Source organism: Equus caballus, chromosome 5 (genome assembly GCF_041296265.1).
Source record: "Equus caballus isolate H_3958 breed thoroughbred chromosome 5, TB-T2T, whole genome shotgun sequence".
Classification (NCBI taxonomy): Eukaryota; Metazoa; Chordata; class Mammalia; order Perissodactyla; family Equidae; genus Equus; species Equus caballus.
In genome coordinates, this window is record NC_091688.1 from 25,718,020 (window position 1) to 25,744,668 (window position 26,649).

Consider the following 26,649-nt stretch of genomic DNA (forward strand, 5'->3'; position numbering starts at 1 on the left):
ACCAGACTTAGTAACACACAGGCGCGGCAGGGTGACGACAGCGGCAGGTTACCAGCTCCGCCAGGCGCCGCCTTTCGTCCACTTCCGCCCCTCCGCGCTCCTACGCAAGCGGAGAGTGCCGGCGTCTGTCTGGCCGGAAGGGGCCGGGCCGCCGGCATCCACACTTCCGGCACGCGGCGGGGCGGCCTTGCCGGGGGTTCTAACGCGAGGCGCGCGAGCGGACTGTCTGACGTCACGGAGGGCGGCGGGGAGGGGGTTGTGTTGGGCATGCGCAATAGGCTGACTTCTCCGACCGGGAGCCGAGCGGGCGGGGTTTCCAGTGCTGCGGTGGAATGCTGGGGGTTCGCCGCTTTGCCGGCGGTGGGCAGGAATCTGGAAGGGGTTCCTGCGTCTGCCAACCTGCAGCGGAAGAAGAACGTACGTGTGTGAGAGAGGGACCTCAGCCTTATTTAACAAGTCACGATAATATGCTCAGGAGAGGGTGTGGGGACTGGGGTGACCCCATCTGCCGAGGGCCCGTGGGTGTCGGCCAGAAGCGGGAGGCGCTGCCGGCAGAAGTTAAGATACAGCCCTCCTGCAATTGTAACATTTCCTTTATTTACTTTTATGTCCCAGGGTAAGATGGTTATTAGTCCACATTCTAGTGTATATTAGTTTAATCAGATTGCTAGTCTTGCAACTGTGCTTGGCGGGGAGAGAAGGGGAAGTTGGCCGTGGAAGGAGTGTATTTGGAACCTGGAAGTCTGTCTCAGAAGGGCGGTTTTAGGTGGCGTGCTCTGAATTTTGCCAGAGACTGCCCTGCCTCTTTTCTGCTCCAAACTCCTTAAGTTTTGAATCAGAGAAAGTAAATTACAGCAGGTAAAATTAGAATAGAAGCCAGAGGATGTAAATCTAGCCGTAAGGCCGGAAAGACCATGAATTTGGGACTAAGGGAGACTAAGTCAACCACAGAAATCTGGTAGTGTTGGTGACCCTGTCTTGTCTGGGCTAGGTTAGCATTCCAAAGCAGGGGGAGGGTTGGAAGGACGTTTGGAAGATGTAAGACTTAGGGGAAAGCTATTGGCAGCTTTCTTGGTATGTCACTGGCTGGTGTTAGTAATTCCCTGCTACTGCTTTGTTTTTAGGCCCTTCCTCAATTGTCTGGAGCTCAGAGATGTGGCCCGGGGAGGGGACTGTAGCTAGTTAAGGAGGCCATGCTTGATGTTGCTTCCAGGTCCCATGTCAACACCAAGTCCTCAGCTGCTGGTGGCAGCTGCTCAGCAGACCTTGGGCATGGGAAAGAAACGGAGTCCACCGCGAGCTGCCTGCCTTCACCTAGCAGGAGAGGTGTTGGCTGTGGCCCGGGGATTGAAGCCAGCTCTGCTCTATGATTGCAACTGTGCAGGGGCATCAGAGCTCCAGAGCTATCTGGAGGAGCTGCTGGGCCTGGGCTTCCTGTCTCAGAGACTTCACATCCTTGAGATTGGAGAAAACAGCCTGATTGTCAGTCTTGAGCACGTATGTCAACACTTGGAGCAGGTGTTGCTTGGTACTATAGCCTTTGTGGATGTTTCCAGCTCCCAACCTCATCCTTCTATCTGCTTCCTGGACCAGCTTCAAGACTTGAAGGCCCGCGTGGCTGAGATTATCATGCATTTGCAGGGGCTGCAGAGGGACCCCTCCCTGGCCGTCTCCTCCAGCAGGCTCCATTCCTCAGATTGGAATCTCTGTACTGTGTTTGGGATCCTCCTGGGCTATCCCGTCTCCTATACCTTTCACCTGAACCAGGGAGATGACAACTGCTTAGCCCTGACCCCATTACGGGTGTTCACTGCCCGCATCTCATGGATGCTCGGTCAACCCCCAGTCTTGCTCTATTCCTTTAGTGTCCCAGAGAGCTTGTTCCCAGCCCTCAGGGACATTCTAAATACTTGGGAGAAGGACCTTAGAACTCGATGTGGGACTCAGAGTGACATTGCTGACCTCAGCATTTCCTCTGAGATAGTCACACTGCCGGCCGTGGCCCTCTGACTTTAACTCTTTTCCCATGTAGAAGTTACTGAAGAAATGATTAGCTTTAGGTCAGGGATGGTAAATAGGAGTCATCTCAAGTGGTAATTCTGAGCATCTTGAGAACATGAGGGAAGAATGCTGTAATCAGTTGGCCACATCTGCAGTGGGCATGGGAATACATGGCAGTGGCGGTAGCATTGGTAGGACATATTTGCCGTTTCTATACTATGGAGTCCTCTTAGCTGAGTTGTCTATTTTTCTCTGGATAGGAGATAGAAGGAAAGAGGTTGTGGAGAAGAAGGGTGGTGGAGGACAAGTAGCTCACCCTTGTATGGTAGTGTTTAAATATACCTGCTGGATGTGGGTAGTGTCTGCTAGAAAGTAGAAGGACTGGGCTTCACTGAGTGTTTGTAGTCCTCCAACTGAATTGGACTAGGGAGAGTAGACCAGGATGTTGAAGTGTCTTTTTTGTGATGTGATGTCATTCGGAAATAAACTGAGAGTTCTGAGGAAAAGAGACTGTCAGGTGAAGTTTGTTTATTTATTTTGCAGTAGGGTAAAAAAAAATAAAGTCAGAAATGTCAGTCGAGTTGGGAAGATCCACACTTTAAAGTACCCAAACCTTATGAGTTTTTTATTGAGTTTCTTGCTTCCGTTTTCACCCATGGCAGCTGTCACAATTATTTAGATCATGATGCTGTCCTTGTTGGCCAGGAACACTGCCAGTGCTATAGCAATCATCATCATCAGCATGGGGAGCCATTGGCTGCATTGCCTCTGTGAGGAGGGAGAGGGAGAAAAGAGAAAGAGGCCGTGGTTGGTTGGAGAAGATATAGGCAGAAACAATCTTCCTTCTTCCCATTCTAGCCCAATGGAAAACCTTGGGTTGGTGGAGGAGAAAAAGCTTTTTACATCACTGTCTCTGACTTTGTCACCTCCCTTGGGATAAAACCACTTTACCGGTGGTCACGGGCCCATAAGCTAGGATCACTGGCCCAGGGAAGGAGGGGGCCAGATACCTAAATACTGATTTGAATAATCAAGGCTGGAAAGTAACTCAGCAAAATTATATTATCCTCTGTTCATATTCCTCAGTACTTTTGCTCTCCTCTCTCTGTCCTTGCCACCATGCTCATAGTAGGCTAAAAGAACACCATTTTCTACTTTAACTGATAGTAAGTCTTTCCCTTCAGGCTCAAGAGTTCCATGAAAATTAGGCTTGGATGCATGAGCCAGTGTTTCTTTCCATGGTTGCTATACTGTCAGTATAGTATAAACCAAGCTGAATGGGACAGGCTGGCCGCATGTCGGCAAGGGCTGATAAAGTTTATCTGCAAGATTTGGCTAAAGGAGGAATTGCCCCATCATCACCCAGGGCTGTACAGGAGGAGAGACCCTCTTACTCTTCGAGGCTGCTGCTGGCTCTGGTTCAGTTCTTCTCGACAGTGCTGCAGCTTACGCAGGCAGGAGAGGTACTCGTCACTGAGGTTGTCTAACTCCGAATGCAGTTCTCTGCACTGCGGGGGAGAATACCACCAGGGTCATCACCACCAGTTCTGTCTGGGACAGAGCCCAGGGAGGGGAGAAGGCCCTGTGTCAGCTACCCCTTCATTCGTTTGGAATATTTCCCACCATCCTCCCCTCCCAGCCTTTCTTGGAGATTTCACTTTGCTTTTTGTATGTCTCACCTAGTTTGTCTGGAGTGTATTCATTTAAATGATTGCTTATAATGCACATTATAATGTATGTTATACATGTAAGTGCTTTGATGTGACAGTGTATGTGCAAGAGCTTTGTAAATGAGGACACAAAAAATGAAGTTCTTATAGCACAAAAGACCTGGAAGTGATCTTAGTCCAAGTCTTTCCCAGGAGCTAGTTGCATGCAGATACTTCTGGGCATAGGTATGTTTGTGAATATGTCGGTAGGAAGAGTCTTGTTATTTAAAAGGCACTATATAAAGTTTTAAGATACTCAGTGTAGGACAAAGTTTGGGGAGTTAATATGTTTATTGAATGTGTTTGAGTTTAGATTGACTTTCCAAAAGGTAGCTATTTAAAACCTTGAAATAGGGGTCCATATAAATAAGGAAGGGAAAAGATTGACAAGTTAACCCGAAAGCAGAGACATTTATATGGGCAAATGAATAAGTGCGGGCATCCAGTCGCAATTTAAATGTTGAAATCCCTGCTTTCTGGCTGCCTCCTGGCAGTTCCCCTGCCACTGTGGGATGAGCCCCTCACTATCTGAGGTCACCGTCTCACCTCCTTTTCCTTGGCCTGGAGCTGCAAAGTCTTCTTTTGCAGCTCGTCTCTGGAATCCCAGTCTTTCTCCTTCCCTGTACCCTCAGGCTCCGCTTCGTTACTGGAGGGTTTTGGACTCCACACAGGCAGAGCCTGATCTAAAAAAGCAGCCAGATTCTCAGTGATAGTGAGGCCCACACCTCTGAGGAAGGGCCCTGCCACTGAGAGAACCCCTAGGAATGAGGAAAAGGGAGGGGAGGGAACAAGAGAGGGCCTGTCCCTGGCTGGACTGCATGGAGAGGAATTCTCTGATCTTTAAAGAACTCCCCTGGGGACCCTGCTCAACCTGGACAGAGAGCTGGCATTCGAGCCCCTTTAGGGCAAGGTGGGCATCTTTTCTTTGTATCCCTAGTCCTCTCTAATGCCGGATACTTCTAGAGAACATTTATTAATCCAGTTTCTTTGGCTGTATGTCGTATCCTTTCTAGTTAGTCTGGTAGGTTTGCTAAATGCTTTGTTATAACCCTTTTTCCCTTCTGTCCTCATTTCAAAGTCTTGAGAATGGCAGTCATATCCTAGAATTCTTCTTTATATGGTTAAAGATGGTTTCTCAGCCACCTGGTAGTCTTAGCCTTGGTAAAGAGAGCACTGGACCAGGAGTCGGAAATTCTGAATTGTTGTCGTAGCTGTGTCCTTAGTTTGTATGACCATAGACCTTCATTTTCTTATCCATACTATGTGGGCATAATGATTTCTGCTTTATATTTTACCCAGTGATTGTGCTAAGAAAACAAAAGGCCATGTGTAGTGGATCAGTGAGGAGCGTTTGCCCCCTTCAGATGCGTGATAGATTCTTCTTAGGACCCTAAGGCAGCAGATACTTAAGGGTTAAGAGTGAGGTGAGTGTTGCATGCAACATGGTTTAGACTTGGGGAGTTGGATGTGATTTGGAAAGCCAAGTGTAAAAATTGACATGAAATACTGAGTTCAAAATCAATTTATTGAAATGTTCAACACAAACATGTTTTCAGAGGGAGTAGAAATCCTTTTCACAGTTTATATACCTCTCAGGATAGGAAGCTAACTAGTTCAAGTGTTCTCAGAGCCACTGATCAGTCCTTTAAAAGCTCCCCCAGGTCCCTAACCTAACACAGTTCCAGAACTGGATGGGACTCCGAGAGGTCATGTAGTGCATCCCCCTGCCTCTAGCCAGCAAGGAAAGAGCACTATCTTAGAATTTGTGGAAGTAAATTTGCTGACCTTTCTTTGTTAAGAGTTTCTCCTGTTCTTGAAGCTGTAAGGATTGATTCTGAAGCAGACCTGTAGGGAAACACAAGGACCTTGTCTGTGCTGGCGTATTTACTGCAAAGAGTGTCTTTTCAGAACTTTGCTTAGAACCTTAATTATTAAAGATGTTCCCATCTGTTATAGGTTGAATTGTGGCCCCCCAAATTCATGTTAAAGTCCTAACTCCCAGCACTTCAGATTGTGACCTTTTTTGGAGAGAGGTTCTTTACAGAGATAATCAAGGTAAAATAGGACATTAGGGTGGACCCTAGTCTAATATGACTGGCGTCCTTTTAAGAAGGGGAAATTCGGACACAGACATGCATAGATGGAAGATGTGAAGAGGCATCGGGAGAAGATGGCCATCTCGAGGCCCAGGAGAGAGGCCAGGAACAGATCCTTCTCACAGATCCTCAGAAGGAAGCAACCCTGCCAACACTTTGATTTTTGGACTTCTAGCCCTCAGAACTGTGAGAAAATAAATTTCTGTTTTTTAAGTCACCCAGTCTGTTGTACTTTGTTACGAATATACCATCCTTATGTCTCTTCCTACCATGTCTTTACCTTTGTCTCTTCTTAAATGTTACCTTAGAAGAAAGACTTTCCCAGATGACCTTGTATAAAATAGCAACTCTTTTCCCTTTAACCTGCTCTGTTTTTCTCCATAGCAGTTATTACTACCTAACACATATTTATTTGTTCATAGAAACTCCGTACTCCACTCTAGAGCTTACTTAGAATGTCAGCTTCATTAGGGAAGGAACCGTGTCAGTTCTGTTCATTATTGTATCCTCAGTGCCGGGTCTACAATGCCGGGCAGTTGGTAGGATCTCAATAAACATGTGTTGAGTAAATGAAGGCACGGTTGTGAAATGACTTCTCGCCCATTCAGCTTCTGCTCTGTAGGTTAAGGTGGTGGGCAGCCATTAATTGAATCGGCTTCTCTAGCTTTTCAGAAATTGCCTACTCTTCTGAAAAGCCCCTTTTCCTCTTGGCCCTTATATGTAGTTTTCAAGTGAACTGAGGCATATGTAGTGTGGGCTTATTTTCTGAACCATTCCCAGTGACAAAGGTTTATGTGACATATTTATGTACATAATAAGTTAGAATATATAGAATAAGAACAGCCTTAGAAAACCCAGCACTTTGAAATCTGCAATTCTGGGGGACATGCAGGCGGTTGTCATTGGCATGGAAGGAGAAAAGTAGAAAAGAAAAAAAAGAACAGAGGCTAATCTGTAACTTGTGAAGAGCTATGTAAATGACCTCACTTCCAAGAGGATCTGAACGTGCTCAAAGGAAATGCCGAAGACTGGGCCCCCGATCTCTACTCTGGATGCCTTTTGTGAGGCAGGAACTCCAGGAACCCCAAAAAGCCACCTGTGCTCCTTTCCGAATCTCGAAAAGAAACTTACTCTGCAACTGCTGTACTTTGGTCACCAGGGCGAGTTTCTCCTCCTCTGACCTCTTTAGTTGATCTGAAAATGAAATAATGCAAACCAAAATGGAAGAACCGACCTCAGACTTAATGAACTGGACGCCTGAGATGGAAATCAGTCATAGGGGCTGTTTTGTGCATGCCATCTGATAGGTGTCAGTGCAAGTTGCTCTTCCTTCTACTTGTCCCCAGTGCCTTGGATTTCATCTGCCTCAACCATGTCGGGTTGAATTAAGGGTTGTATTTGCACACATTTTGGTCCTGACAGAGGCTGTGACTGGGAAACCTTCACTCTGCTTTGTGTTTCAACTGACCTTGCCTTTTTCAAGTTAGAAATGTGGCCTTGACACCTGTGACTGATGAGGGAGCAGCTGTGATCTGGCCCAAAGGGATGGGCTGGAAAAGAGAGCTGATCCTACAAGATCCTTGCATGCATTGAAATTAATTAATTTTCAGCCTTGGATGAGTAAAACAGCCCTGCCTTTCCCTCAAGGTAAAATGAAACCACAAAGCCAACCAAGCAAACAATGAAAGACTGAAGCCTTTCTCTCCACCCGGGTTTTTTCCTCTGGGCTCGCTCAGCCAGAGGCCTCCAGGGAGAGGGGTACCTTGTAGGTGTTGGGTGTCTGAGCTGCACAGGTCTCTGTCCCCCTGCAGGCATTCAATCTTGGCCTGCAGTTCCTGGTGCTCATTCTCCAAAAGTCGCAGAGCCTGGTTCATCTGTAAGTCTCTACTGTCTGCTCCCTGTGAGGAGGAGGAGCCGACACAAGCAGGTCAGTGCTGGGGTGGAGGTTGGGGCACTTCCCATGGAAGAGGAAAACTGTAGAAAATTGTAGAGCTTTAGAAATAGAAGGAGTATTAGAGAAATAGAAAAATAGGGAAACCTTTTTTTTTTTTTAATTCTTGCTCTACTTCTCACACTTATAACAAACAATGCTTTAGATTTTTGGTCGTCACAAGGACTCATTTGGGTAAATGCCCAGATTAAGGAACACCAAATCATCACTTGTCTAGATGTCTTCACTTTGTTTTTACTTTTCATTCTAATACTATCAGTTTTTTTTTTTGTTGGGTAAGGTCATTTTTCACAAAGAATTAAGATTAAAAAGAAAAAGACCATAACAGTTGCCTTGTAGGTGATGTGAGGAAGAGAACAGCAGAGGTTGAGATGTGGATGCGATGCAGTGGGCAGCTGGCTTCGTCCTTTGATAAGACTCACATACCCTGTCTCTTATCAAATGGGCTGTTCGGATCCCTGCTTCAGTAAAATTACAGACTTTTGAGGTGGGTTCTCAAAATTCCAAACCAAGTAAGTAAGCATTGTGCTAAGTGCTCTGCCCAGATTACCTCACTCATTCTTATAACAGTCCTATGATGTCGGCATTGTTATCCTCACTTTAGAAATGGGGAAACTGAGGCTTAGGAGGTTAGTTAACTTCTCCGAGGTAACAGAGATGGGAAATGATGGAACCCTTGAGAACGCCAGGGTCTACTGTCATTGCTTTAAAAATACGTCAGCAGGATGTGTTAGTTAATACTCAACCTATAAGTAAATTAGTGACATTTTTTATGTGCCAGTAGTGGGCACTTCTGAACTGGATGCTCTACTGGGCTGGGGTGCAGAGAGTGGGTTGGGGTAAGACAGGAGGCTGATGAATGTTCCAGCCTGGCCTTTTGCGTTTGGAGGGTGACCTTCAAGTGAACACTTAGTTCATTTGCATGAGCAGTGCAGATATCCTTGCTAAACTCAAAATAAGATTTCAGAGCCAAAACAGAATCTGGTACAAAGTGAGCAGTGAGTGAGGAACTGAAAGTCAGATGCTCTCAGCTGCCTTTGGGGCCCCAACTCAACAGTAGCTTCTCTCATCACTGCTGTCATTGCCCCCCTCCCATAACCCTGCCTCCTCTCCCTACTCTCTACCCCCAGGGCCTGGTACCTGCAGTTTGGACTGAAGGACATGGAGTTGGCTCTCCAGCTCTCTGTACTGGGTCCCCAGTGTCTTCCAGTCCTCCTTCAGAGCTTCGTATTGGCTCCTCCACTCTTCACACTTCTGCTCCGCCAGAGCCAGAGACCGCTGAGAGAGATCAGAGGAGAGGGTGGTGTCTTGGAGGTTCCATAAGAGTTGTGCAGCTGGCTCCTTTGTTGCCTAGAGCTGCCCAGGGGTTGCCAGCCCCAAGGATTCTGCAGCATCCCCCTACCTGCGTGCTCTGCAGTTGCTGCTCTGCACTCATTTTCTCCTCCAGCACTTTCTGCAGTGACTCCTTGGCCTTCTGCTCATAGCTGTTTTTCTGGTCTTCCATCTCCAGTAGCACCTTTTTCATTCCCCAAGGGGAGTATTTCTGTAAATGTGATGCAATTCAACAAATATACATTGAGCGTCTGTGTGTCAAAACCTGAGCTGGGATACAGAAATGAAAAGAATTTGGTCCTTGCCTCCAGGGCAGAGATAACAAGTAATCTGGTGGACCTTCTTCCAGGCTAGGGGTGGGCAGAGAGAGTCCTTCAGGTGATGTGAGAGGTGAGTGGGGATACTAAGCTGCCCTAGGAATGCTGGGCCTTCCGCAGGTACTTGAAATTCAGTATTTCCAATGGGAAATCGTCTTTCTAAGCCTGCTTCTTTCTCCTGGGCTTCCTCACTCTGACCAGCATCGTCACCCACCCAGTCTCCCAAGCCCTCAACCAGGCAGTCATCCTTGGCTTCTCTCTCACTTTCTCCCAGTAATCAGTTGGTCATCAAGCTTTTCAAGTCAACCTCCTTAATAGCTTGTACCTGTCTCCTCTCTGTCCCTACTGCCACTTCCTAGTTCAGACTAATAATACCATTATATGGATCAATGTGACAGTTTCCCTGTCTTCAAGCCTTACAGCTAGGGAGTTCTTTCTAAAGTGTAAATCTGATCACATCACTCCCTGCTTAAATCTCTCAGTGGAGTGGCTGGCCCTGTGGCTGAGAGGTTAAGTTCGTGCACTCCACTTTGGTGGCCCAGGGTTTTGCTGGTTCGAATCCTGGGTGCAGACCTAGCACCACTCATCAGGCCATGCTGAGGTGGCATCCCACATAGCACAACCAGAAGGCTCTACAACTAGAATATACAACTATGTACTTGGGGGCTTTGGGGAGAAGAAGAAGAAGAAAAAGACTGACAACAGATGTTAGTTCAGGGCCAATTGTAAAACAATAAATGAATAAGATTAAAAATAAATACAATAAAAATAATAAATCTGTCAGTGGATGCTCAGTGTCCTAAGGATCAGGTCCAAACTCGTTGGCACGGCTACTACGTATAAGCCCAGACTTTCATTCCATGCTGTCTCTACCCAGGCTGAACTGCTTGCATGTTTCCTAAGCTTTTTGGCCTCTGCTTCTTCTGCCTAGAGCATCTTTACTCACCCTTTTCACCTGGTTAAATTCTACTCATGCTCAAGATTCAGCTCAAGAATCATGTAAATTCTGATAAATCTTGACTAACCATCCCATCCCTCGACTCTTTATGGATTAAGTAGCTTTTCTTAGTGTTCACTTAGTATCTCCTGTATGTTTCCCTCTCTCCAATCTCTTGACTCATCTGTCTCCCTATGGGCTTGTAAACTCCTTCAGGACAGAGAGTATTTAAAAAAAAAAAAAATCTTTGTAGCCTCAGGGATCTGAGCAATCCCCCAGTAAACTAAATTAATGTTTTTAAATTAACACATTTTCATTTTTAGAATCCCTTCTGGCTTCAGGATCAAGAGAAACACACAAGAGCAGCTTTGCAAATTCACTAGGGATCTTGCCCTCCCCATGCCTTTCATCTTTATACCCTGTGATTTTGGAGAAGGCAGGAAGCTTTTACTGTCAATTCTAGATTACCCACTGGGTAAGCAGTAGTCTAGACAACACACATTTAAGGATCAATATGGAATAATCTCCAATTAGCTTTGGAATCATCTGAAAATTTGTATTTAAATGTGAGTGGGTCCTGTGTTCTTAGAACATTCATTAGAAACCAGATACAGGAGTTATTGGTTGAGGTCATACATTAGTATGTCCCGGTTATTGGACTTAACAATGCTGGTCACTGGCCAGCTTTATCCCTCATTAAAAATAAATAGACTGACATACTGGATTATATGTTGGTCTCTTATGAGCTTAGTTGGCGTTATTTAGTTCATAAGAGTCTGACAAAGCAGCTCATAGTGAAAATATGAAAGCTGAAAATATGAAAATAAAAGCCGTGGATCAGTAAACCAATAGGCTATGTAAATTCTGTTCCCCTGAAAGACCCCACCTGTGCCAGGTCCACTTTATCTCCCTAACTTCAAATGCCTCACCTCAGTCTCTTATTTGACAACTCACCGCCTGTCAGAAATCCATCCTCAAATGTGAAAGCTGATTTCTTTCTATCTCTTGCAGAGATCGTTACTAGATAAAAGTTACCCGTGGAATGAAAATCATTTTGCAAGGCTTCATTATAATATCCAACTCATCTGTTCAAAGATTGGACCTGTGAAGTTCTGTCTGGGTGGTATGAATTTTTACCAAGCTCCAGGTATCCTCAAGGTTCCCCTGGAGCTGGCAAAGTGCTTGGTGCCGGGGTTCCTTCCCAGGGTGCAAAGGGAAGGACACCAGGAAAAAGGGAGAGGAGGATGGAAATAGTGTTGTGGTGAATTGGGGACCAAAGTGAAAATGGCAAAACCAGAACTTGGTGAGTAGGAATGGGTGCATCAATCTGTCAGGTGGCATTTCTAGGGAGTAGGATTGAGGTTCAAGCATCCTTTAATCAATGATTTTGGGTTATTTTAATTATAAATTACTTTAATTCTAGATTTCTTGGCTGGAAGTGTCCTCCAGAATGCTTACCTGGGTACAGGTATACAGCTGGTTTTCTAAGGATCTCAGTTTGCCTTTCAATTTGTCTTCATTAAGCTGGCCCTGGAGCAAATGGGATGAGTTAATGAGTTTGGGTCAAAATATAGCATGCAAGGAGTTTTGTTCTGAATTCCCAGCCTATTGCCTAGAACATCGTCTGTGCTCAAACAATGTTTGTGGAACTGAACTCTTTCAGGAGGTAGGGAGGAGAAAGGTGACAAAAGATGTTTGGGTAGGAGAGGATCTTTTCCTCTTTCTCTGGAATAGGAGAAGGAAGAATCAGTCTGGCCCTCTATGTCCTCTCTGTACCTTGAGGTGCTCTATCAAATGGCTCAGGGTAGCACAGCAGGAGTCCATTTGAAGGAAAGCTTCTCAGCTCTCCTTTTCCTCCCTCATTACCTCTCTCCCCTGTCTGTCTAGGCACTTCTGTACTCCTCATCTCCTCTCAGTCTTGTGCATGGACCTTTACCTCTAAAGTATAGGCCAAGAAGACTAAAGGGGTCTCTTCTCCTGGGGGCATATACATTCCCTCTCTTACCCCTGTTATAGGCTGAATTGTGTTCTCCCAACCCCCCCCCCCCCCATTCATATATTGACATCCTAACCCCCAGTACCTCAGATAGGGTATTTAAAGAGGTAATTAAGTTAAAGTGAGGTCATTAGTGTGGGCCCTAAGCCAGTATGACTGGTTTCCTTATAAGAAGAGGAGATTAGGACATCAGGATACACAGAGAAAAGACCACGTAAAGACACACAGAGAAGATGGCCACCAAGGAGAGGCCTCAGAAGAAACCAACCCTGTCAACACCTTGATCTCAGACTTCTAGCCTCCAGAATTGTGAGAAAATAAATTTCTGTTGGTTAAGCCACCTGGTCTGTGGTATTTTCTTACAGCAGCCTTAGCAAGCTAATACACTCCCCTCCTCGCCAAACATACACACACACACACACACACACACACATAGGGCTCAAGACGAGAGATTCTTTAGAAAAGAAAGAGATGGAGAAGAGGTATTAAGGTAGTGTGTGGGTGGGGTAGGGGTGGGGGTAAGAGGACTTCGCAGAAAGCCATATTCTATTTATTCATAAATTGGGTCTGTCTAAAGGCATTTTGGACATTCCAAGAGGGATGCTAATGTCAAGGGTGAGGGTGGAGAAAGGCAGACAGGAAGGGTCATTATCTCTTTCTCAGTTTTTCAGTATTTCAGCTGAATAGGTAGCTAACCACTTCCTTGCTGCTTTGTTCATCCCTCCACCTGTAGACTTCCCCCTTTTTCTCAGGTAGGGGTTTTGATCTTCCAGCCCTGAGTTTGATCTAAGGATGTGTATCTGAGGGGGTAGGGGAGAGGGGAGGGTACCATGGATGGGAGCTGATTTCCCAGGAAAAGGCCGTAGATCTCTTTACTGGTAACTGGTATTCATATCCTTTTTCTGGCACCTTCTAACCAGGCCCTTTGGGACACTTATAAGGTCTGGAAATTACATTTCTGCTCAGGCCTGAGACGCCATGGCCCCGCTCAGTCAGGAGGCTTGGACGTTTCCAACCCTCATGAGGTTTCCGGTCTATAACGGCCTGGGGGCAGAGGAGGGGACTCAGTTTTGAGGTCTGTCTCCCTCCCTGAGTTTCAGGGCACCTGGGGGAGGCAGGAAGTGGTATCTCAAGGCTCTTGTTTTGATCTTGTTTGGCTGATTCTTCTCATCATGAGAGCCAGGGGGCGCCTCCACCCTTTCTGCTTCCTGTATTACTCAGCCAGGCCTTGCAAAAGCAAAAGGCTTTGCCAAAAATAATTTTTCCGAGTGCCTCCTGCTATTAATGTTTTCCATAATGTCTCGTGTGAGAGCTGAGACTCAGGGATTTGGCATCTACAGTAACCACAGGGCTTTGGGTCAGATAAAAGAGATGGACAAAGACTTCTACTGTTCTGGGCTTTACAGTAACCGGTCAAAGGGCTGCATTCCCCTGAGTGGGCTGTTTATTGTCAATCCACAGGTCCTGAAATCAACTCCCTCCGCAACCCCACCTCCTGGTTCAGATTTCTTTCCAACTCTGCGCATTTTTTCCTTTGCCTAAACTCTTACTATGCAGAGTGCAATCAAACCCACTGAGTTTAAGGTTTATCTTGCTGTAGTTTGGAAAGAAAACAGACAAGCCCAAGGCAGTATTCTTACATTTCCCCAGTCTCCTACCCTTTTTGGGTAGCTCCTGTCTCCTTCCTTAGTATGGTTTTAATCCAATATTTTGCGTCTTCCAACTGTTTTTGTATTTTAGCTGCACCCCAGATTACTTTTCCATTCATCTTGCAATCGAAGACAATTCAGGATGGCCCCTTCAGTGGGGTTGAAGGACCACCCAAGTCTGGGACTGGAAAATATCTCGTCCCTAGCTCTGCCTTCCCAGACTACCCAAGGCAGGCAGGAAAATTGCAGCCAAGTTGTTGCAAATGGGGCATGTAGTTTCCTGGTCTGAGCCCCAGCTCTCCCCACATGAGGCCACTGTACAGTATGGGGAAAGAAGCAGTTTTTACAGTCCTATTGTGGACTTTCTTGGGCAATCACACCCCGGGATCCCAGAGTTCAGAGAGCACAGTACCCTCCGTTGGAAAAGAGAGCAAAGGGGAGGCCATACACACCTGGTGCTGGTCTGAGGGCTTCGGCTCCTGCTTCTGCTTGGCTTTGCCCTGCCTCTGATCTGTTCTCCAGAAACACTACCACCTCACCACAAAAGCACCAGCCCACAGCTCCTCTCTGCTCTAGCAGAGGTTGCTTAGTGCTTGCAGCCAATCCCCCGCTGTGCTGTCATCTCAAGATCTCATTTCCACTTTGCAGAGCTTAAAACCCAAGTGTGCCCTGCTCCTGTCTTTGTATTACTTGATATCGAGAGCTCGAGTTCTCCGCTGCCTGAGTTGTTTCTGCTCTGAAGGTTGGATCCAGCTCAGGAGTCTCAGCAGCCCCAGGGCCTGCTGTATCCAGAAGGCCTAGAGTCAGTGTGGAGCTGGAGGCAATGGAGGGAGCTGATCCTTGGGGTTCTAGCAGAGTTTGCGGTGAGCTTCTCTGCATACGAAGTTAAAGATTCCAATCACAGAGGCGAAATGGAAAAAATAAAGGCCTGAACTGGGCTGAATGTCAGAGACCCAGTTCTGGCCACGTTCTTCCAATTACTTTTCCCAAACAACACAGACTGGGGCTGTGCTTCCATTGAAGTTGACGCATCCACGGGAGGGATAGAGGGTTGAACTGTCTTGTTTTGGGGGAAGCAAGATCTCTTAACTGAGAAATCTGAAACTATTTTTCTTAAAAACAGGAAGCTGGGGGTTGGTGGGGAGGAGGAAGAAAAGAAGGGTGAGTATTGGGAGGGGTGGGAAGAAGGGGGACAGAACCATGGTCAGAGGAACTTGTGCCGGAGTACAGAGGGAAACTGCCCCTCAGAGTCCACCGTGGAAATGGCTCTTAATACATCCTCCCCGTTCCCACCAAGCTTGCTCTGATTCAAACTCTGATAGTGTCTTACCTGGGATATTAGGAGTTTTCATCACCCCACCCCAACCCCTAGCAGGGGTGCTCATTCTTGTCAGAGAACCTTTTAAAACACAGATCTCATCACTCACTTTCAATTCAATTCCAGGCTATTGATTGAGCTTCTTCTGAGGATGTGCCAGACTGTAGGATTTTAACCCCAAATAAAGCATAGCTCTGTTGTTAGCCTGCTTACTGCCTGTAGCAGTGTTTCTCAAACTGGGGACAGCATGCGTTCTCATGGATCTGAGATACATACGTTTTTCATTTAAAAGAGAGTCCATACATTATTTAAGTTTGAGATACCCCGTTCAACAGAAAAAGTTTAAGCACCATAATTCAGAGACTTGTCTGAGGCCCTCCCTGATCTTATCTTTGGTACTTCTCTGACATGATCCCTTCATTTCAGCCACGCTCTGCTACACCCAATGCTTTGTTACACCTTGGCCTGTAATCATTTTGATTCCTTTACCTTAAACATTCTTTTCCTTTCTGCCTTTGTTCCCCCACCATCATTCCTATTTCTGTACTAGTAAACTCTTATTCATCCTTCAGGACCCAGCTAAAGCAGTCCCTGTCCTTTGGAGCCTACCCTACTCCAGCTCAGGCAGAATAATTGCTCCCTTCTCTTTTCCTTGCATCACTTTGTAGACACTGCTATTATACTTTCTCACACTGTATTGGAGTTAGTTATTACATGTCTCCCTCTTTCTGGCTGACATGTGGGCTCCTCAAGAGCAAGGGCCCTACTTCTTTTTGTCCCCGTAGCACAGGGCCCAGCACACAGTTGGAACTGATCAAATGTCTGTGGAATAACCAAGTGAGATGATCTCAGTTTAGTTCAGCACCGGAAAACACCTGGCATGCACAGCTCTCTGTCCCAGGCTCCTTGGCCAATGGAAATGACTTCCTTAACAGTTAGGAGCCCAGAACATAGACACTTGAATCCAGGGCCAATGACTGACGTGAGGAGGGAGGGAAGTCTTTTTCACATCACTGCAAACTTCTCAGTTTTGCTCCACGCCCTTCTGTTCTCTCCCTCTGTCTAGTACAAGCCATCTATGTGGCAGGGTTAGATGCTCATGGAGGCCTGTGAAGTTGTGCGTTCTCTCTTGCACCTGGCGCTTTATGCTCTGGTGGCACCAAACTGCTTGTCACTCCCTGGACTTACTAGTCTAGGGGTTTCATTGCGGAGTCCAAGAACCCCTGGGCATCCCTGAGACACCCTTTCAAGGGATCTGCAAGTTCTTCCTTTTTCCAACTACATATCTGTATGAGGCTACATTTTCCTCATATGCTTCAACCAAAACAATGTATTGGAGCATATTGAATGCAGAAGCAAATATAAGAATCTAGCCGTCAGGGCTGGCCTGGTGGCCGAGTGGTTAAGTTGGCGCGCTTCGCTTTGGCGGCCCGGGGTTTCGCTGGTTTGGATCCTGGGCGCAGACATGGCACTGCTCATGAGGTGTCCCACATAGCACAGCCAGAAGGACCTACAACTAGAATATACAGCTATGTACTGGGGGGATTTGGGGAGAAAAAAGCAGGAAAAAAAAAAAAAAAGAATCTAGCTGTCTTCTGTTTAGCCAGACATTAACAAGATTTTCAAAAGTGTAAAACAATGCTACTCCCTCACTATTTTTTGAAAAATATACTTATTTTTCATAAAAATATGTAATTTAGGTTCACATGGAATGGACTGACTATGGTTATTTTAAAATGAACATGTATTTTAAGACGTTTAAATTTCTAATATGTAAATTCTGATATGGTAAATATAAAAAGTTCTTTGGGGTTTTCAATAACTTTTTTTGAGAGTATAAAGGGATCCCGAGATGAAAAAGTTGGAGACCCATTGTACCAGACTGTATCATGCCTCTGAGTCTTTGTGCTTGTCCCCTGCCCAGAACACAGTTACTGCTTCCACATTTGCCTGGCAAATACTTACATAACTATAAACATTTCCCTGGCTCTCTCCTTCCCTGGAGTCATTCATTCTTTCTGGTGTTCTACTATATCCTGAAAACATTTCTTTTATTTCTCATATCTTGGCATTGTTTAGGCATCTGTCTCTGTTACAATACCATAAACCCCCAAAAACCTGTCTAATTAATCTCATTATTTCCAGTGCTCAGTACAGAAATCAGGATCTATGAATATTTGTTGAAGGAATGGACCAAAAACAGAAGGTCTGAATTTCAGTTCCAGTTCTGCCTCTAACTAGCAGTGTGACTTTGGGCAACTCACTGGACCTCTCTGACACTCAGTTTCCTCATTGGCAAAATGAGAGAATGAGACTAGGTGACCTCTAAGGACCCGAACCATTCAGACATTCACGTCTGGGCTGAGTAGTGGGTGCATGCTGGCTTGGAGTTAATATTGGTGTGAATCCCATACGAAAATAGTTGACGTTTACCACAGTCAGTAATATTAGCTGTATTGGGGTGTTCTTTGTTTCCTTCTAACAAATTAAAAATAGGAATTCTTCCCCCTTTTGGTTCTGGGTCTTCCCTGGGTATGTATAACATTGGGCCTCAGTTGATGACCCTAGATTTAGCAGAACCCTGCCATATATTTACTGTGTTTTACTGTTTGATTTCTAGGACTTAGCACCATTCCCCATCACCTGCCTCTTCCCACCTCACTCTTCAGTAGTGAGAAAACCTCTTCTTTTGCTAGAAGGATATGGAAAGAAGAATGAGATTGGCACACATAGAAGCCCATGAGCTTTGTTCAAAGATTGCATCCCCTTACCTTCCAAGAGCTATCAGAAGCCCGAATCAGGGTGGACAGTAGGTCTTGAAGAATCACCATTTTCTGTTTTAGAACCAGCTCCCTTTGTAGGGCCTCCTGGGGGGAAAAATGCAAGAGGGTAAGATTAACGTAGAAGAGGAGGGAGAAGATGGATGGAGGAGCCTAGGGGAGAGTTCACATGTTACTTACTTTGAGGTACTCGGAAAGCTGGATGATCTCCTAGAAAGAAAAAGGGCATTCAAGAAGACTCTAAGAGCAGGGGCCAGAGCCAGGGCTGGCTTGTGTTGAGTAAACCTTCTGCCTTGGCTCAGACAGAGTCCCTCCAGCCCCCCATGTCTGTGGTCAGTGCCCCCTTGCCATCTAGGAGAAAAGTGTTCCTCCATCCCAGCCTGAGTTTACCATGGAATTCCAGATGTCGGAGGAGGACATCTGGAGGAGCTTAGATACCATCTGATTCAACCTCTTCAAGGTGAGGATTTTCTTACCTTATCTAAAACTGCAACTCCATAACTGGGAAGAGAAGAAACAAACACAGAAAGCAATGGTTCAGAGAAACAAGCACGTCAGGAGGCAGTGGGTTGATTCCTTCTCTGATCTCTTCTGAAGAGCCAGAAGGGTGGGAAAGGTCTTTCTCTTTCTTAATTAAGGTAGACATTGAAATTCATTGTGTTCCCTCTCCAGATACTTGGTGAGGGTACTCAAGTAAAAGCTTAGAAGAGAGGAGTGGATGGGATGTGAGGGAGTCGGGGTGAGGAACATGAAAGGTACTCACTTGGTTTGTTGACTGGCATCATTCTTGATTGTTGGCTGTGTTTCTTCTGCCTTTGTCTGAGTGCCTGAGATGGAGGATGAGGTGACTCAGACCCCACTGGGAGGAGTGGCGGAAGTGGGGAGGGACAGGGACTCTCCCCTGCCAGGTAGCTGGGACTGCTGTGGCAGATTCTCTGTAGGCCCCAGTGAGGGAGGGGGGCTCTGCTCTTACCACGGTGGTATTTGGCTGGCTTCTTGACAGAAGAGTCCTGTGGTGGAAGGCCCCCAGCCTGAGAGGGGAGGTTGTCAGCCAGATCCCTCTGGACACCTGAGGGAGGATGATGCTGTGTTGGAAAGACCTCAGACCTGGTCCCCGTCACCTGGAAAGAAGTGGGAGATGTTGAAAGCCTAGAGCCTCTTAGAAAAAGATTCTCCAGCTGATTGCAGAAAGATGAACCAATGATCAAGTTTTAGGTCCAGAAAATCAAAGCAACCCATTCAAGCCTTCAACGCTACAAGGTTATCCATGCTCCTGCCCTCCCTTGTCCTGGCAGGTGGGAATGGCCCTCTTCAGGCCAGGCAAAGGGGGAGCTGGGCTTACCCCCAATTGCTCGCTCCAGAACCCCTGTTCTGCCTTGTTTGGTCTCGGCCACTTGCACAGCCAGCGTGGTGATATGGACAGAGAGCTGAGTCAGGAGTGAGGGGTCTGCCTTTTCTAGGTCTCAGTCTCCTGTCTGTGTAATGAGTTGGAGAAGACGATCACCAAGGTCCCTTCCATCTTCTAGAGAGGCCTTCCTTCCCCTTATTAACAGCTGGGCTATCGCTGAGCTTTGTGTGAAGAGAAGGTAAAGTAGGGAGTTGTAGGGAGGCGTGCGGTAGTAGTTGTCACAATTTAACCTGCTCTTTTTTATATTTTCTTCTTACTGACTCAACAATCCCATGCTTGTGACATAACACTTAAAGGCTAGGAAATATCCAATCATGTGGACTAACTCAGTCTCAATAGATAACTGATAGGCTCAGTTATCTATTCTTTAGTTAATTGTGTTTTCTGTTCTTTTTCTCCTTAAATTTTTCTTTCAACAAAAAGCATTCAGAAACCTTGCCTTAGAAAGCGCACAGTTGGTTTTATTTTACCAGTGGGCTCAAGGGTCATTTTTCTGAACAGCACCTCCTATTGTGGACAAAAATACACTAGTTAAGAAGCCCTGGCCGAGCAGCAACTCTGGGTAGGGTTCAATGCCAGGCACTTCCAGGGAATACAGCAGACCCATCCCTGCGGTCAACATGTGCACAACGTGGGACGGAAGACACAGATGGTTTGGCGGCTGAGGTCATTTCGACATGCCCTGATTTTTGCCAAGACTGCTCCTTCCCAGGCCAGACTAATGGGCCCTCTAAGAGTTACACAATCTTAGAGGATTTATAACCTCATAAGGACCACACAGGACAGAGGTGGCCTGAGAAGCCAGGGAAGGCTTCCTGGACCAGATGAGGGCCTTCGCTGAGTGAATTTAATAGCATTGGAACAGCCCAAGAGAAAAAGAGAAGGTGGCTTGGTGCAATAGCCTCACAGAAGAATAAAGGAGAGAAATGTGTGTGGGCACGTGTTTTGAGAGAGGGCATCAAGGGAATTGGCCTGCGTACCTGGCATCCAGTAAGCACTCAGTAAATATTTGTTAAATGATGGACAAATGAATGCTGTGGAAGATATGTATGGATTGCCTAAATTTGAACTGATACTAGGAATTAACTATGGAATTGTTTTTAACATTATTTTTTTCTCCTAAAAGGCAAGTACAAAACAAAAAATAGCTAAACAAACAAACAACACAACAACAGAAATCTCTGAATGAGTAAGTGGCTAAGAAAGACTTTAATATGGCTGAGGAAGAAGGGACTTCATTTAAGCCACTTTTTAGTGACTTTGAGCCCCCCATCCCCCCTGGTATCCCTCCACCACATACGCAGAGCAGTGTCCCTCGACATGGCCCACCTGCTGTCTGGAGGAAGAGATCCTCTTGGCCCAAGACAAAGGTTCCTTGAGGTCAGTTGCCTGGCCTGTCCTCCTGGAGGGACCGTGCTCCCTGGCCTGGGAGCTCCGTGCCTTGCTTTCCTCCTCCAGCTCCAGGTTCCTTCTTCTGAAGAACTGTTGTTGTCGAGCTCTCTGGAGCTGTTCTCTTTGCTGGGTCCTCAGCGCCTTCTCCACCTGGCGGCAAGTGGTCACGTTGGGGCGGCGGCGGCGGCCTTCACGGGTCTCCTGCCGGCGCTCACACTTGGCCTCGTAGCTCTCAGCCCGGCGGGCCAAGCCCGGGGAAGGCCTGGGGTCTGGGCTGATCATGATGACCTCTTGAACACCTGTTGTGCTTGGCGTCCAGTTCCTGGAATAGCTGCCTGGGTCTGCCAAACGCCAAGAGGGAGGCGAAGGGGAGGGGTCAGGAGACGGGCAGAAAAATGACGATCTCCATGGACAAGGGGGCAGAAATAGCACGGAGTCCCATATGTGTGGGTTGAAAACTGAGGAGGTGACAGCGTCAAACTGGGAGTCAGGACTCCTGGGTCCAGTCTCTATGCTAATTTCTGCTTTTCTCTAGCCTGTGTCTCCCCCTCTTTAAAGTAGAAAGGTCTTCCTGGCTGCCACTTCTTCCTTGACCAAACATCTTACTCTGCCTCTAAGTCAGAGGCAGAAGAGAAATAATTGATACAAATCATCATGAGCTTGTAACCTTTTGGATGGCAGAGATGTGTTCATTTTCCAGGGACTTCTAGAGAACAAGTTACTTGGCTGGCTGTTCCACAATCTAAAAGAAAAGCCAGCATCTTTACTGCTTTCGTGGTCCAGGTTGTTACTAAAATAGGTAAACAACTCTTCCTAAGGCCTGGAGGGATAACCAGACCACCCAAGGTGTGGCCAGCACTGTGACTAGATCTCACTCCTTTCTTCTTAGCCCCTAGCAACTGGCTTGTGAGCCTGGTCCTGGGCATGGTTCAGGAGAGAAATCCCATCCTAATTCCTCCGATCATAAAGTCCTGATGTTGGCCCATTGGCACCCCACTTCTGGCCTAGGACCGGGTTCTGACTCTTAGGTACAGATCGTCTCAAATCAGTATTGGCCAAGCACCTGCCACATGCCCAGTGCTGGCCAAAATCCATTTCAGAGCTTCCAGTTCAATAACTCTCCGAGCTGAGGGTTCCATTTTTTGGAATCACCTCCCTGTCAGGACTAAGTATGGTGCCAAGTCTGCTTTCCTTAGCCCAGACACAAAATGTGCATTGAAACCAGCAACCACGTGGATCATACCTCAATGAGGTTATTACAAACAAAAGTGAAACAAACAAACAAAAACCAAACAAAAACAGTAATGGAAAGTCCTCAGGGAACCAGGCTTGGTGTCAAGGCCACACTTGCTGCCCCTTTACATGGCCTTACCTGCTACTCACATAACCCCCAAACCCTAATCCCTTCTTCCTTCTCTGTGCCCTTCTTTCACTTTCCTACTCTCCCTTACCTACCTTCTGCAGATTTGTTTATTCTCCTACAACCCTCTGGTAGCTTGGCTGAGTCGGGGCTGGACTTGGCTGAGCTGGATCCTGAGCACCGGAAATTCTGTGCCCTTCTTCCACTGACCACTGGAGTCAGCCAGGTGACTCACGAAGGAAAAGGGACTCCCCGTAACAGCTGCCACTTGTCCTCTCTGTCCCACAACCTCACTACCCACCACCCTGGAAACCTAGTTCCTGGGGAGGTCAGAGAAGGGTATCTCAGCTTCACCAGCCAGCAGGCATTTGCCAGCTCTAGCCCCTTGGGTTTATTTAAGGCCAAACAGACTCAACAGGTACCAACCTATCTGCACCTTCATTGGAACTTCACTGGCCATCCTAGCTCAGTCTGGAATTCTCTGCAGGATTCTTACTCTCTCTCTGATGGTACCACCGATTCCCTGGGCTCATGGGTGGGGCAGTCTCACTCCCTGAGAGGGGTCTTACATGGTCAAGCCCTGCATGCTCTCAATTGCCTGACTCTTGAGGCTTCCAGGGGCGTACTTTGGTTTCGGGCAGTGCTGATCCCAAGCAGAACTGTGAGGTTGTCAATGCTTGTCCTCTCATCCCATCCCTGGGTGGTTCTCCCCTTTCTTTAGGCCTTTCTCCTCACTCCTACTCTGTAGGGGTCCCCTAACTTCCCACCTGTTACTTTCTTTTTTCTTTTTTTCTTACAAATTGGGAAACATTAAGTATGCGAAAAGTAGTATCAGCCATATAAAGCATATGCAAATCATTAAGAACAACACTTTGAACTGACATTTAACAAAAGATGCAAGGCAAACCATCAGCAAGTTCAACTATTTTAGAGTTCAACCTAAGGAGCCAGACCCGTGGTCAAATGGTTAAGTTCGAGTCCTCTGCTTCGGCTGCGCTGGGTTCACTGGTTTGGATCCTGGGCGTGGACCTAGAACTGCTCATCAAGTCATGCCATGGTGGCATCCCACACAGAAGAACTAGAATGACCAACAGCTAGGAAATACAACTATGTACTGGGGCTTTGGGGAGAAAAAAAAAAAAGGAAGATTGGCAATAGATGTCAGCTCAGGGCCAATCTTCTTCACCAAAAGAAAAAAAATGGTGGGGGGGAGCTTTTTCAAAAAGAAGAAAGTTTAACCTAAAATAAAATTAATCAAATTTAAATTACAACAGCAAAGGCATATTAATTACTCTCTCCAAAATTGGCAAAGATAATTAAAATTATCATATTCTATACTGATTAGGTTAGGATTAGTTAGATACTCAAAATTGTTGAAGTTGAGGTTTCATTTTGGTGTATCTTTTCTGGTAATAATTTGGCAGTTATTGCCAATTGTACATAAATCTCTGTACCTAAAAATCTCAGCAGACTCCTGGCATCCCTGGCGTTAAGATCTCTCAGCACCATAGTTAGGACTCCAGTGACTTCTAGCTCCACCGATGACATGTCCATGTTACGAGTCTGAGAAGTATTCTCTTAATCTGTCTGACTTATCTTACTTATCACAATACCACTGCCTTCTTTACTTAAAAACTTAGAAAAGGATCTGAGAGGCCCACCCACATTAAATTATAAATACTGGGTGGAGGGGACTCAGTATCACGTGCAGGTGAGCTCCATGTCCAGAATCTACCCTTGGGGCATCCAAGCCATAGCTCCTGGCTCTTCTGCCATAGATGGGGGAGGAGAGGGAGCCCTGGCTCTGGACTCAGACTGTGCGGATACATGTCCTGGCTCTGTTACCTACTACCTATGTGCTTTCAAACAACCTATTAAACATCTCTAAGCCTCAGTCTCCTCATCTCTAAAATGGGAAACTACCTCCCAAGGTTATGAGGATTAAAGAGAAAGTGCACATCCAGCATCTCGCACTTGGCATACAATAAATGTTAGCTTTCTGTAATAACATATGTAAGCCATGATTATTATTACCCCTGTCCTGCTGATCCTGGATATTGAAGACTCGGTGCTGTAAGATGAAGGCCCCAGGCTAACCTAGCACTTCCAGGACTGAGAACGCCGCATCCTCTAATTCCCCCACCCCCTTTCTCTTTGAAGGGGTACTGTTTACCACATGGAGGGGATGCTGGCCCTGGGTTGAAATCATATTTACTGTCCTGGTTCATCTGACCTCTGGGTGTGGGCTACAAGGAGAAAGGACTTCTCTGTGGTCTGGACACAACCACCGCCTCCATTAGTCCCAGCAGAAAGGCAAAGAGACGGGAGTGAAGAATTGGTGTCCAGCATGCCAGCATCCCACCACAGAAATGTGGGGCTCTAGGTCCCCACCCTGTTTGGCTCCAGGTAATCCTCAGGCTTTCTAGAGGAGGCAGATGCTTTGATTACGGAGAATCTTCCTGCCTTCCTGCCATGAAGAAGAAAGGCTTGTGGGGGAGGAGATGGCCCCTGATAGAAGTTCTCTCTGGGCTCTCTACCAGGCTGTCTATACCAGTCCACTGAAACACGGCTGCCCTGCTTTGCTTCCTGAGAGGCAGACGTTGGGACTTATTACCCAAGTAGGGAGTTGGAGTAGAAATGGCTCCTTAGGAAAGGGAGCCGTCTCAGACCCCCAGACCCTCACACCTGGTAGGATTTGATGTGGCACAGCTGAGCGGAATCACACCCAGCACTCCGGGATGTCTTGACTTTCTGATTTGCTTAAACACAAGAAGCCACGTGGGATGGCTGACTGATGGGGATGGGCTATAGAAGAAAAAGGAACTGGTCCCTGTGTGGTTCAAAGAAAGGTCACTGGGCCGCTGCCCAGGCTTTCTGGCATCTGTGGGGTGCCCCTTGGCAGCACGAGAGAGCCCAACTGGAGCTCTGGGGTGAGGTAGGACTGGCTGGGGGAAGCTCTCCTCACTGCCTCAGGGAGAGATCGGAGCACTACCCTTCACCCTGACAGTGGTTTTTGTCACCTCTCCAAGACTCTGTTCCTACTTTCTGGCTGTGTTTGCAATGAATGGCTTCCTGCACAGGTCTGGGCTTTGGGATCTCGAGCTCTCAGTGTGAGCTGAGGAGAGAAAGACTTGTACAGTTGCTGGAAAGGCAGCTTCATGTTATGGCGTCCCTGCTTTGAAGCGAACTATGAAAGGTCATTTAATTTATGACTTGGTCATCGGGTAGCCTGAACTCTAAGTCATTTGACTCACCTCTAATCTGATCTAAGGGATGGAGGAGAGAGCAATGGAGGCTGAGCCCCGCGCCTTGGCTAGTGTCCCTGGAAACCAAAGCAGAACGCTGTCTTGGTTACCGAACCCCAAACACTCTTAAACTACACCATTCACTCCTGTCTCCCTGTTCAGCCCAGGGAAGCTTGGATGACAGAGTCTTATGCCCCACCCCAGAGTCAGAGATTCCAAACCTGGACATAAAAGCAATCCTCCTCAGTTACCTCGGGTCCCAGGCTCCAAACCAAGCAGCTTAGGAAAGCATTCCAGCTCCTGGGCAGATCTTGCCTCTGGTCTCAGATGGGGCAAGACGGCAGCTGAGTAAAGTTCAAGCTCTCAATTCATGGCTCTGGGCCCCCCTAGCATTTCCCTTCTTGGTACCGTCTTTTTTTTCCGCAGCAGCCTTGCTGAAACAGGAAATAGACAAAGCCACAATGCTTGCTCACCCTAGTTCCTCTCTCTTGCTCTCTGACATGGTCTGAGTGGGCCCCTGCACCCTTGAGGCCTCCAGGGCTGGGCTCAGGAGCTCCTCCCATCAGTGGGCACCCCAGCCACCCTTCCTCTTGTTATTGGATTGGTCTGAGCTTGTGAACAGTTTCAAGTCAAGATTCCTTTCCAGGAGTGGACAAGGATGGGCCTTGCAGTTTCTATGAGGGGAAAAATGCCTTTTTGACCTTGAAGAGTTGTTCCCTGTATAGATTTTCATCTGTGTCAGGTAGCTCTCTGTGTAAGAATTTTCTTTCCTTTAGTTACTTCTTCCCAATTCTGGTACTGTGAAGACTTTCTACTCTTCTAAGGTACCTGGTGTCTTTTTCAGAATTCTGGAGTGAGGCCAGCTCTGAATTTGCTCCTTTCTGAAGCAATGAGGGTGTGTGGTGGTGGTGGTGGTGTGAAAAGGTGGCCGGGGAACGAAGGGAGCAACAGCAGGCAGAATGTTATAAGAAAAAGTTTCCTAGTCAATTGGACTAGGAAATTTGGGGAAAAACTAAAAGGAACTGATCTGTGTGCATTAAAAGGAAACCATTACAAATGATGTTGTCAGGAAATTCCCAAGAAGTTTGGAATAAGATAGTGCAGAGAGAATTGGACTGGGGCAAGTTAACTGAGTAGCTTTGTAACCTTGTATGATTC

The 26,649-nt window shown here is 46.8% G+C and overlaps 2 protein-coding genes across 6 annotated transcripts; one reads left to right on the forward strand and one right to left on the reverse strand.

Moving 5' to 3' along the window:
- Window positions 1-171: 171 nt before the first annotated feature.
- Window positions 172-6,023, forward strand: C5H1orf74 (chromosome 5 C1orf74 homolog). The gene is made up of 2 exons (XM_005609827.4): window positions 172-417; window positions 1,125-6,023. Exon 2 carries the CDS (start codon window positions 1,201-1,203, stop codon window positions 2,008-2,010), a length of 810 nt encoding a protein of 269 aa, XP_005609884.1. The 5' UTR covers window positions 172-417; window positions 1,125-1,200; the 3' UTR covers window positions 2,011-6,023.
- Window positions 2,510-26,004, reverse strand: TRAF3IP3 (TRAF3 interacting protein 3). Of its 5 annotated transcripts, XM_001490938.6 has the most exons (16): window positions 25,743-26,003; window positions 20,824-21,227; window positions 19,060-19,207; window positions 18,850-18,913; window positions 18,563-18,587; window positions 18,267-18,296; window positions 18,078-18,173; window positions 11,802-11,873; window positions 9,160-9,300; window positions 8,898-9,035; window positions 7,569-7,704; window positions 6,938-7,000; window positions 5,496-5,555; window positions 4,257-4,393; window positions 3,396-3,509; window positions 2,510-2,769 (listed from the first exon to the last, which is right to left on the reverse strand). In XM_001490938.6, exons 2-16 carry the CDS (start codon window positions 21,166-21,168, stop codon window positions 2,677-2,679), a joined length of 1,662 nt encoding a protein of 553 aa, XP_001490988.2. In that variant the 5' UTR covers window positions 21,169-21,227; window positions 25,743-26,003; the 3' UTR covers window positions 2,510-2,676. The 5 variants fall into 5 exon arrangements, 4 of the variants coding, with proteins under 4 accessions (XP_001490988.2, XP_070122859.1, XP_070122860.1 ...); XR_290262.4 differs by lacking the exon at window positions 4,257-4,393 and having other exon boundaries at window positions 25,743-26,002; XM_070266758.1 differs by lacking the exons at window positions 2,510-2,769; window positions 3,396-3,509; window positions 4,257-4,393 and having other exon boundaries at window positions 5,217-5,555; window positions 20,824-21,036; window positions 25,743-26,004.
- Window positions 26,005-26,649: the final 645 nt, after the last annotated feature.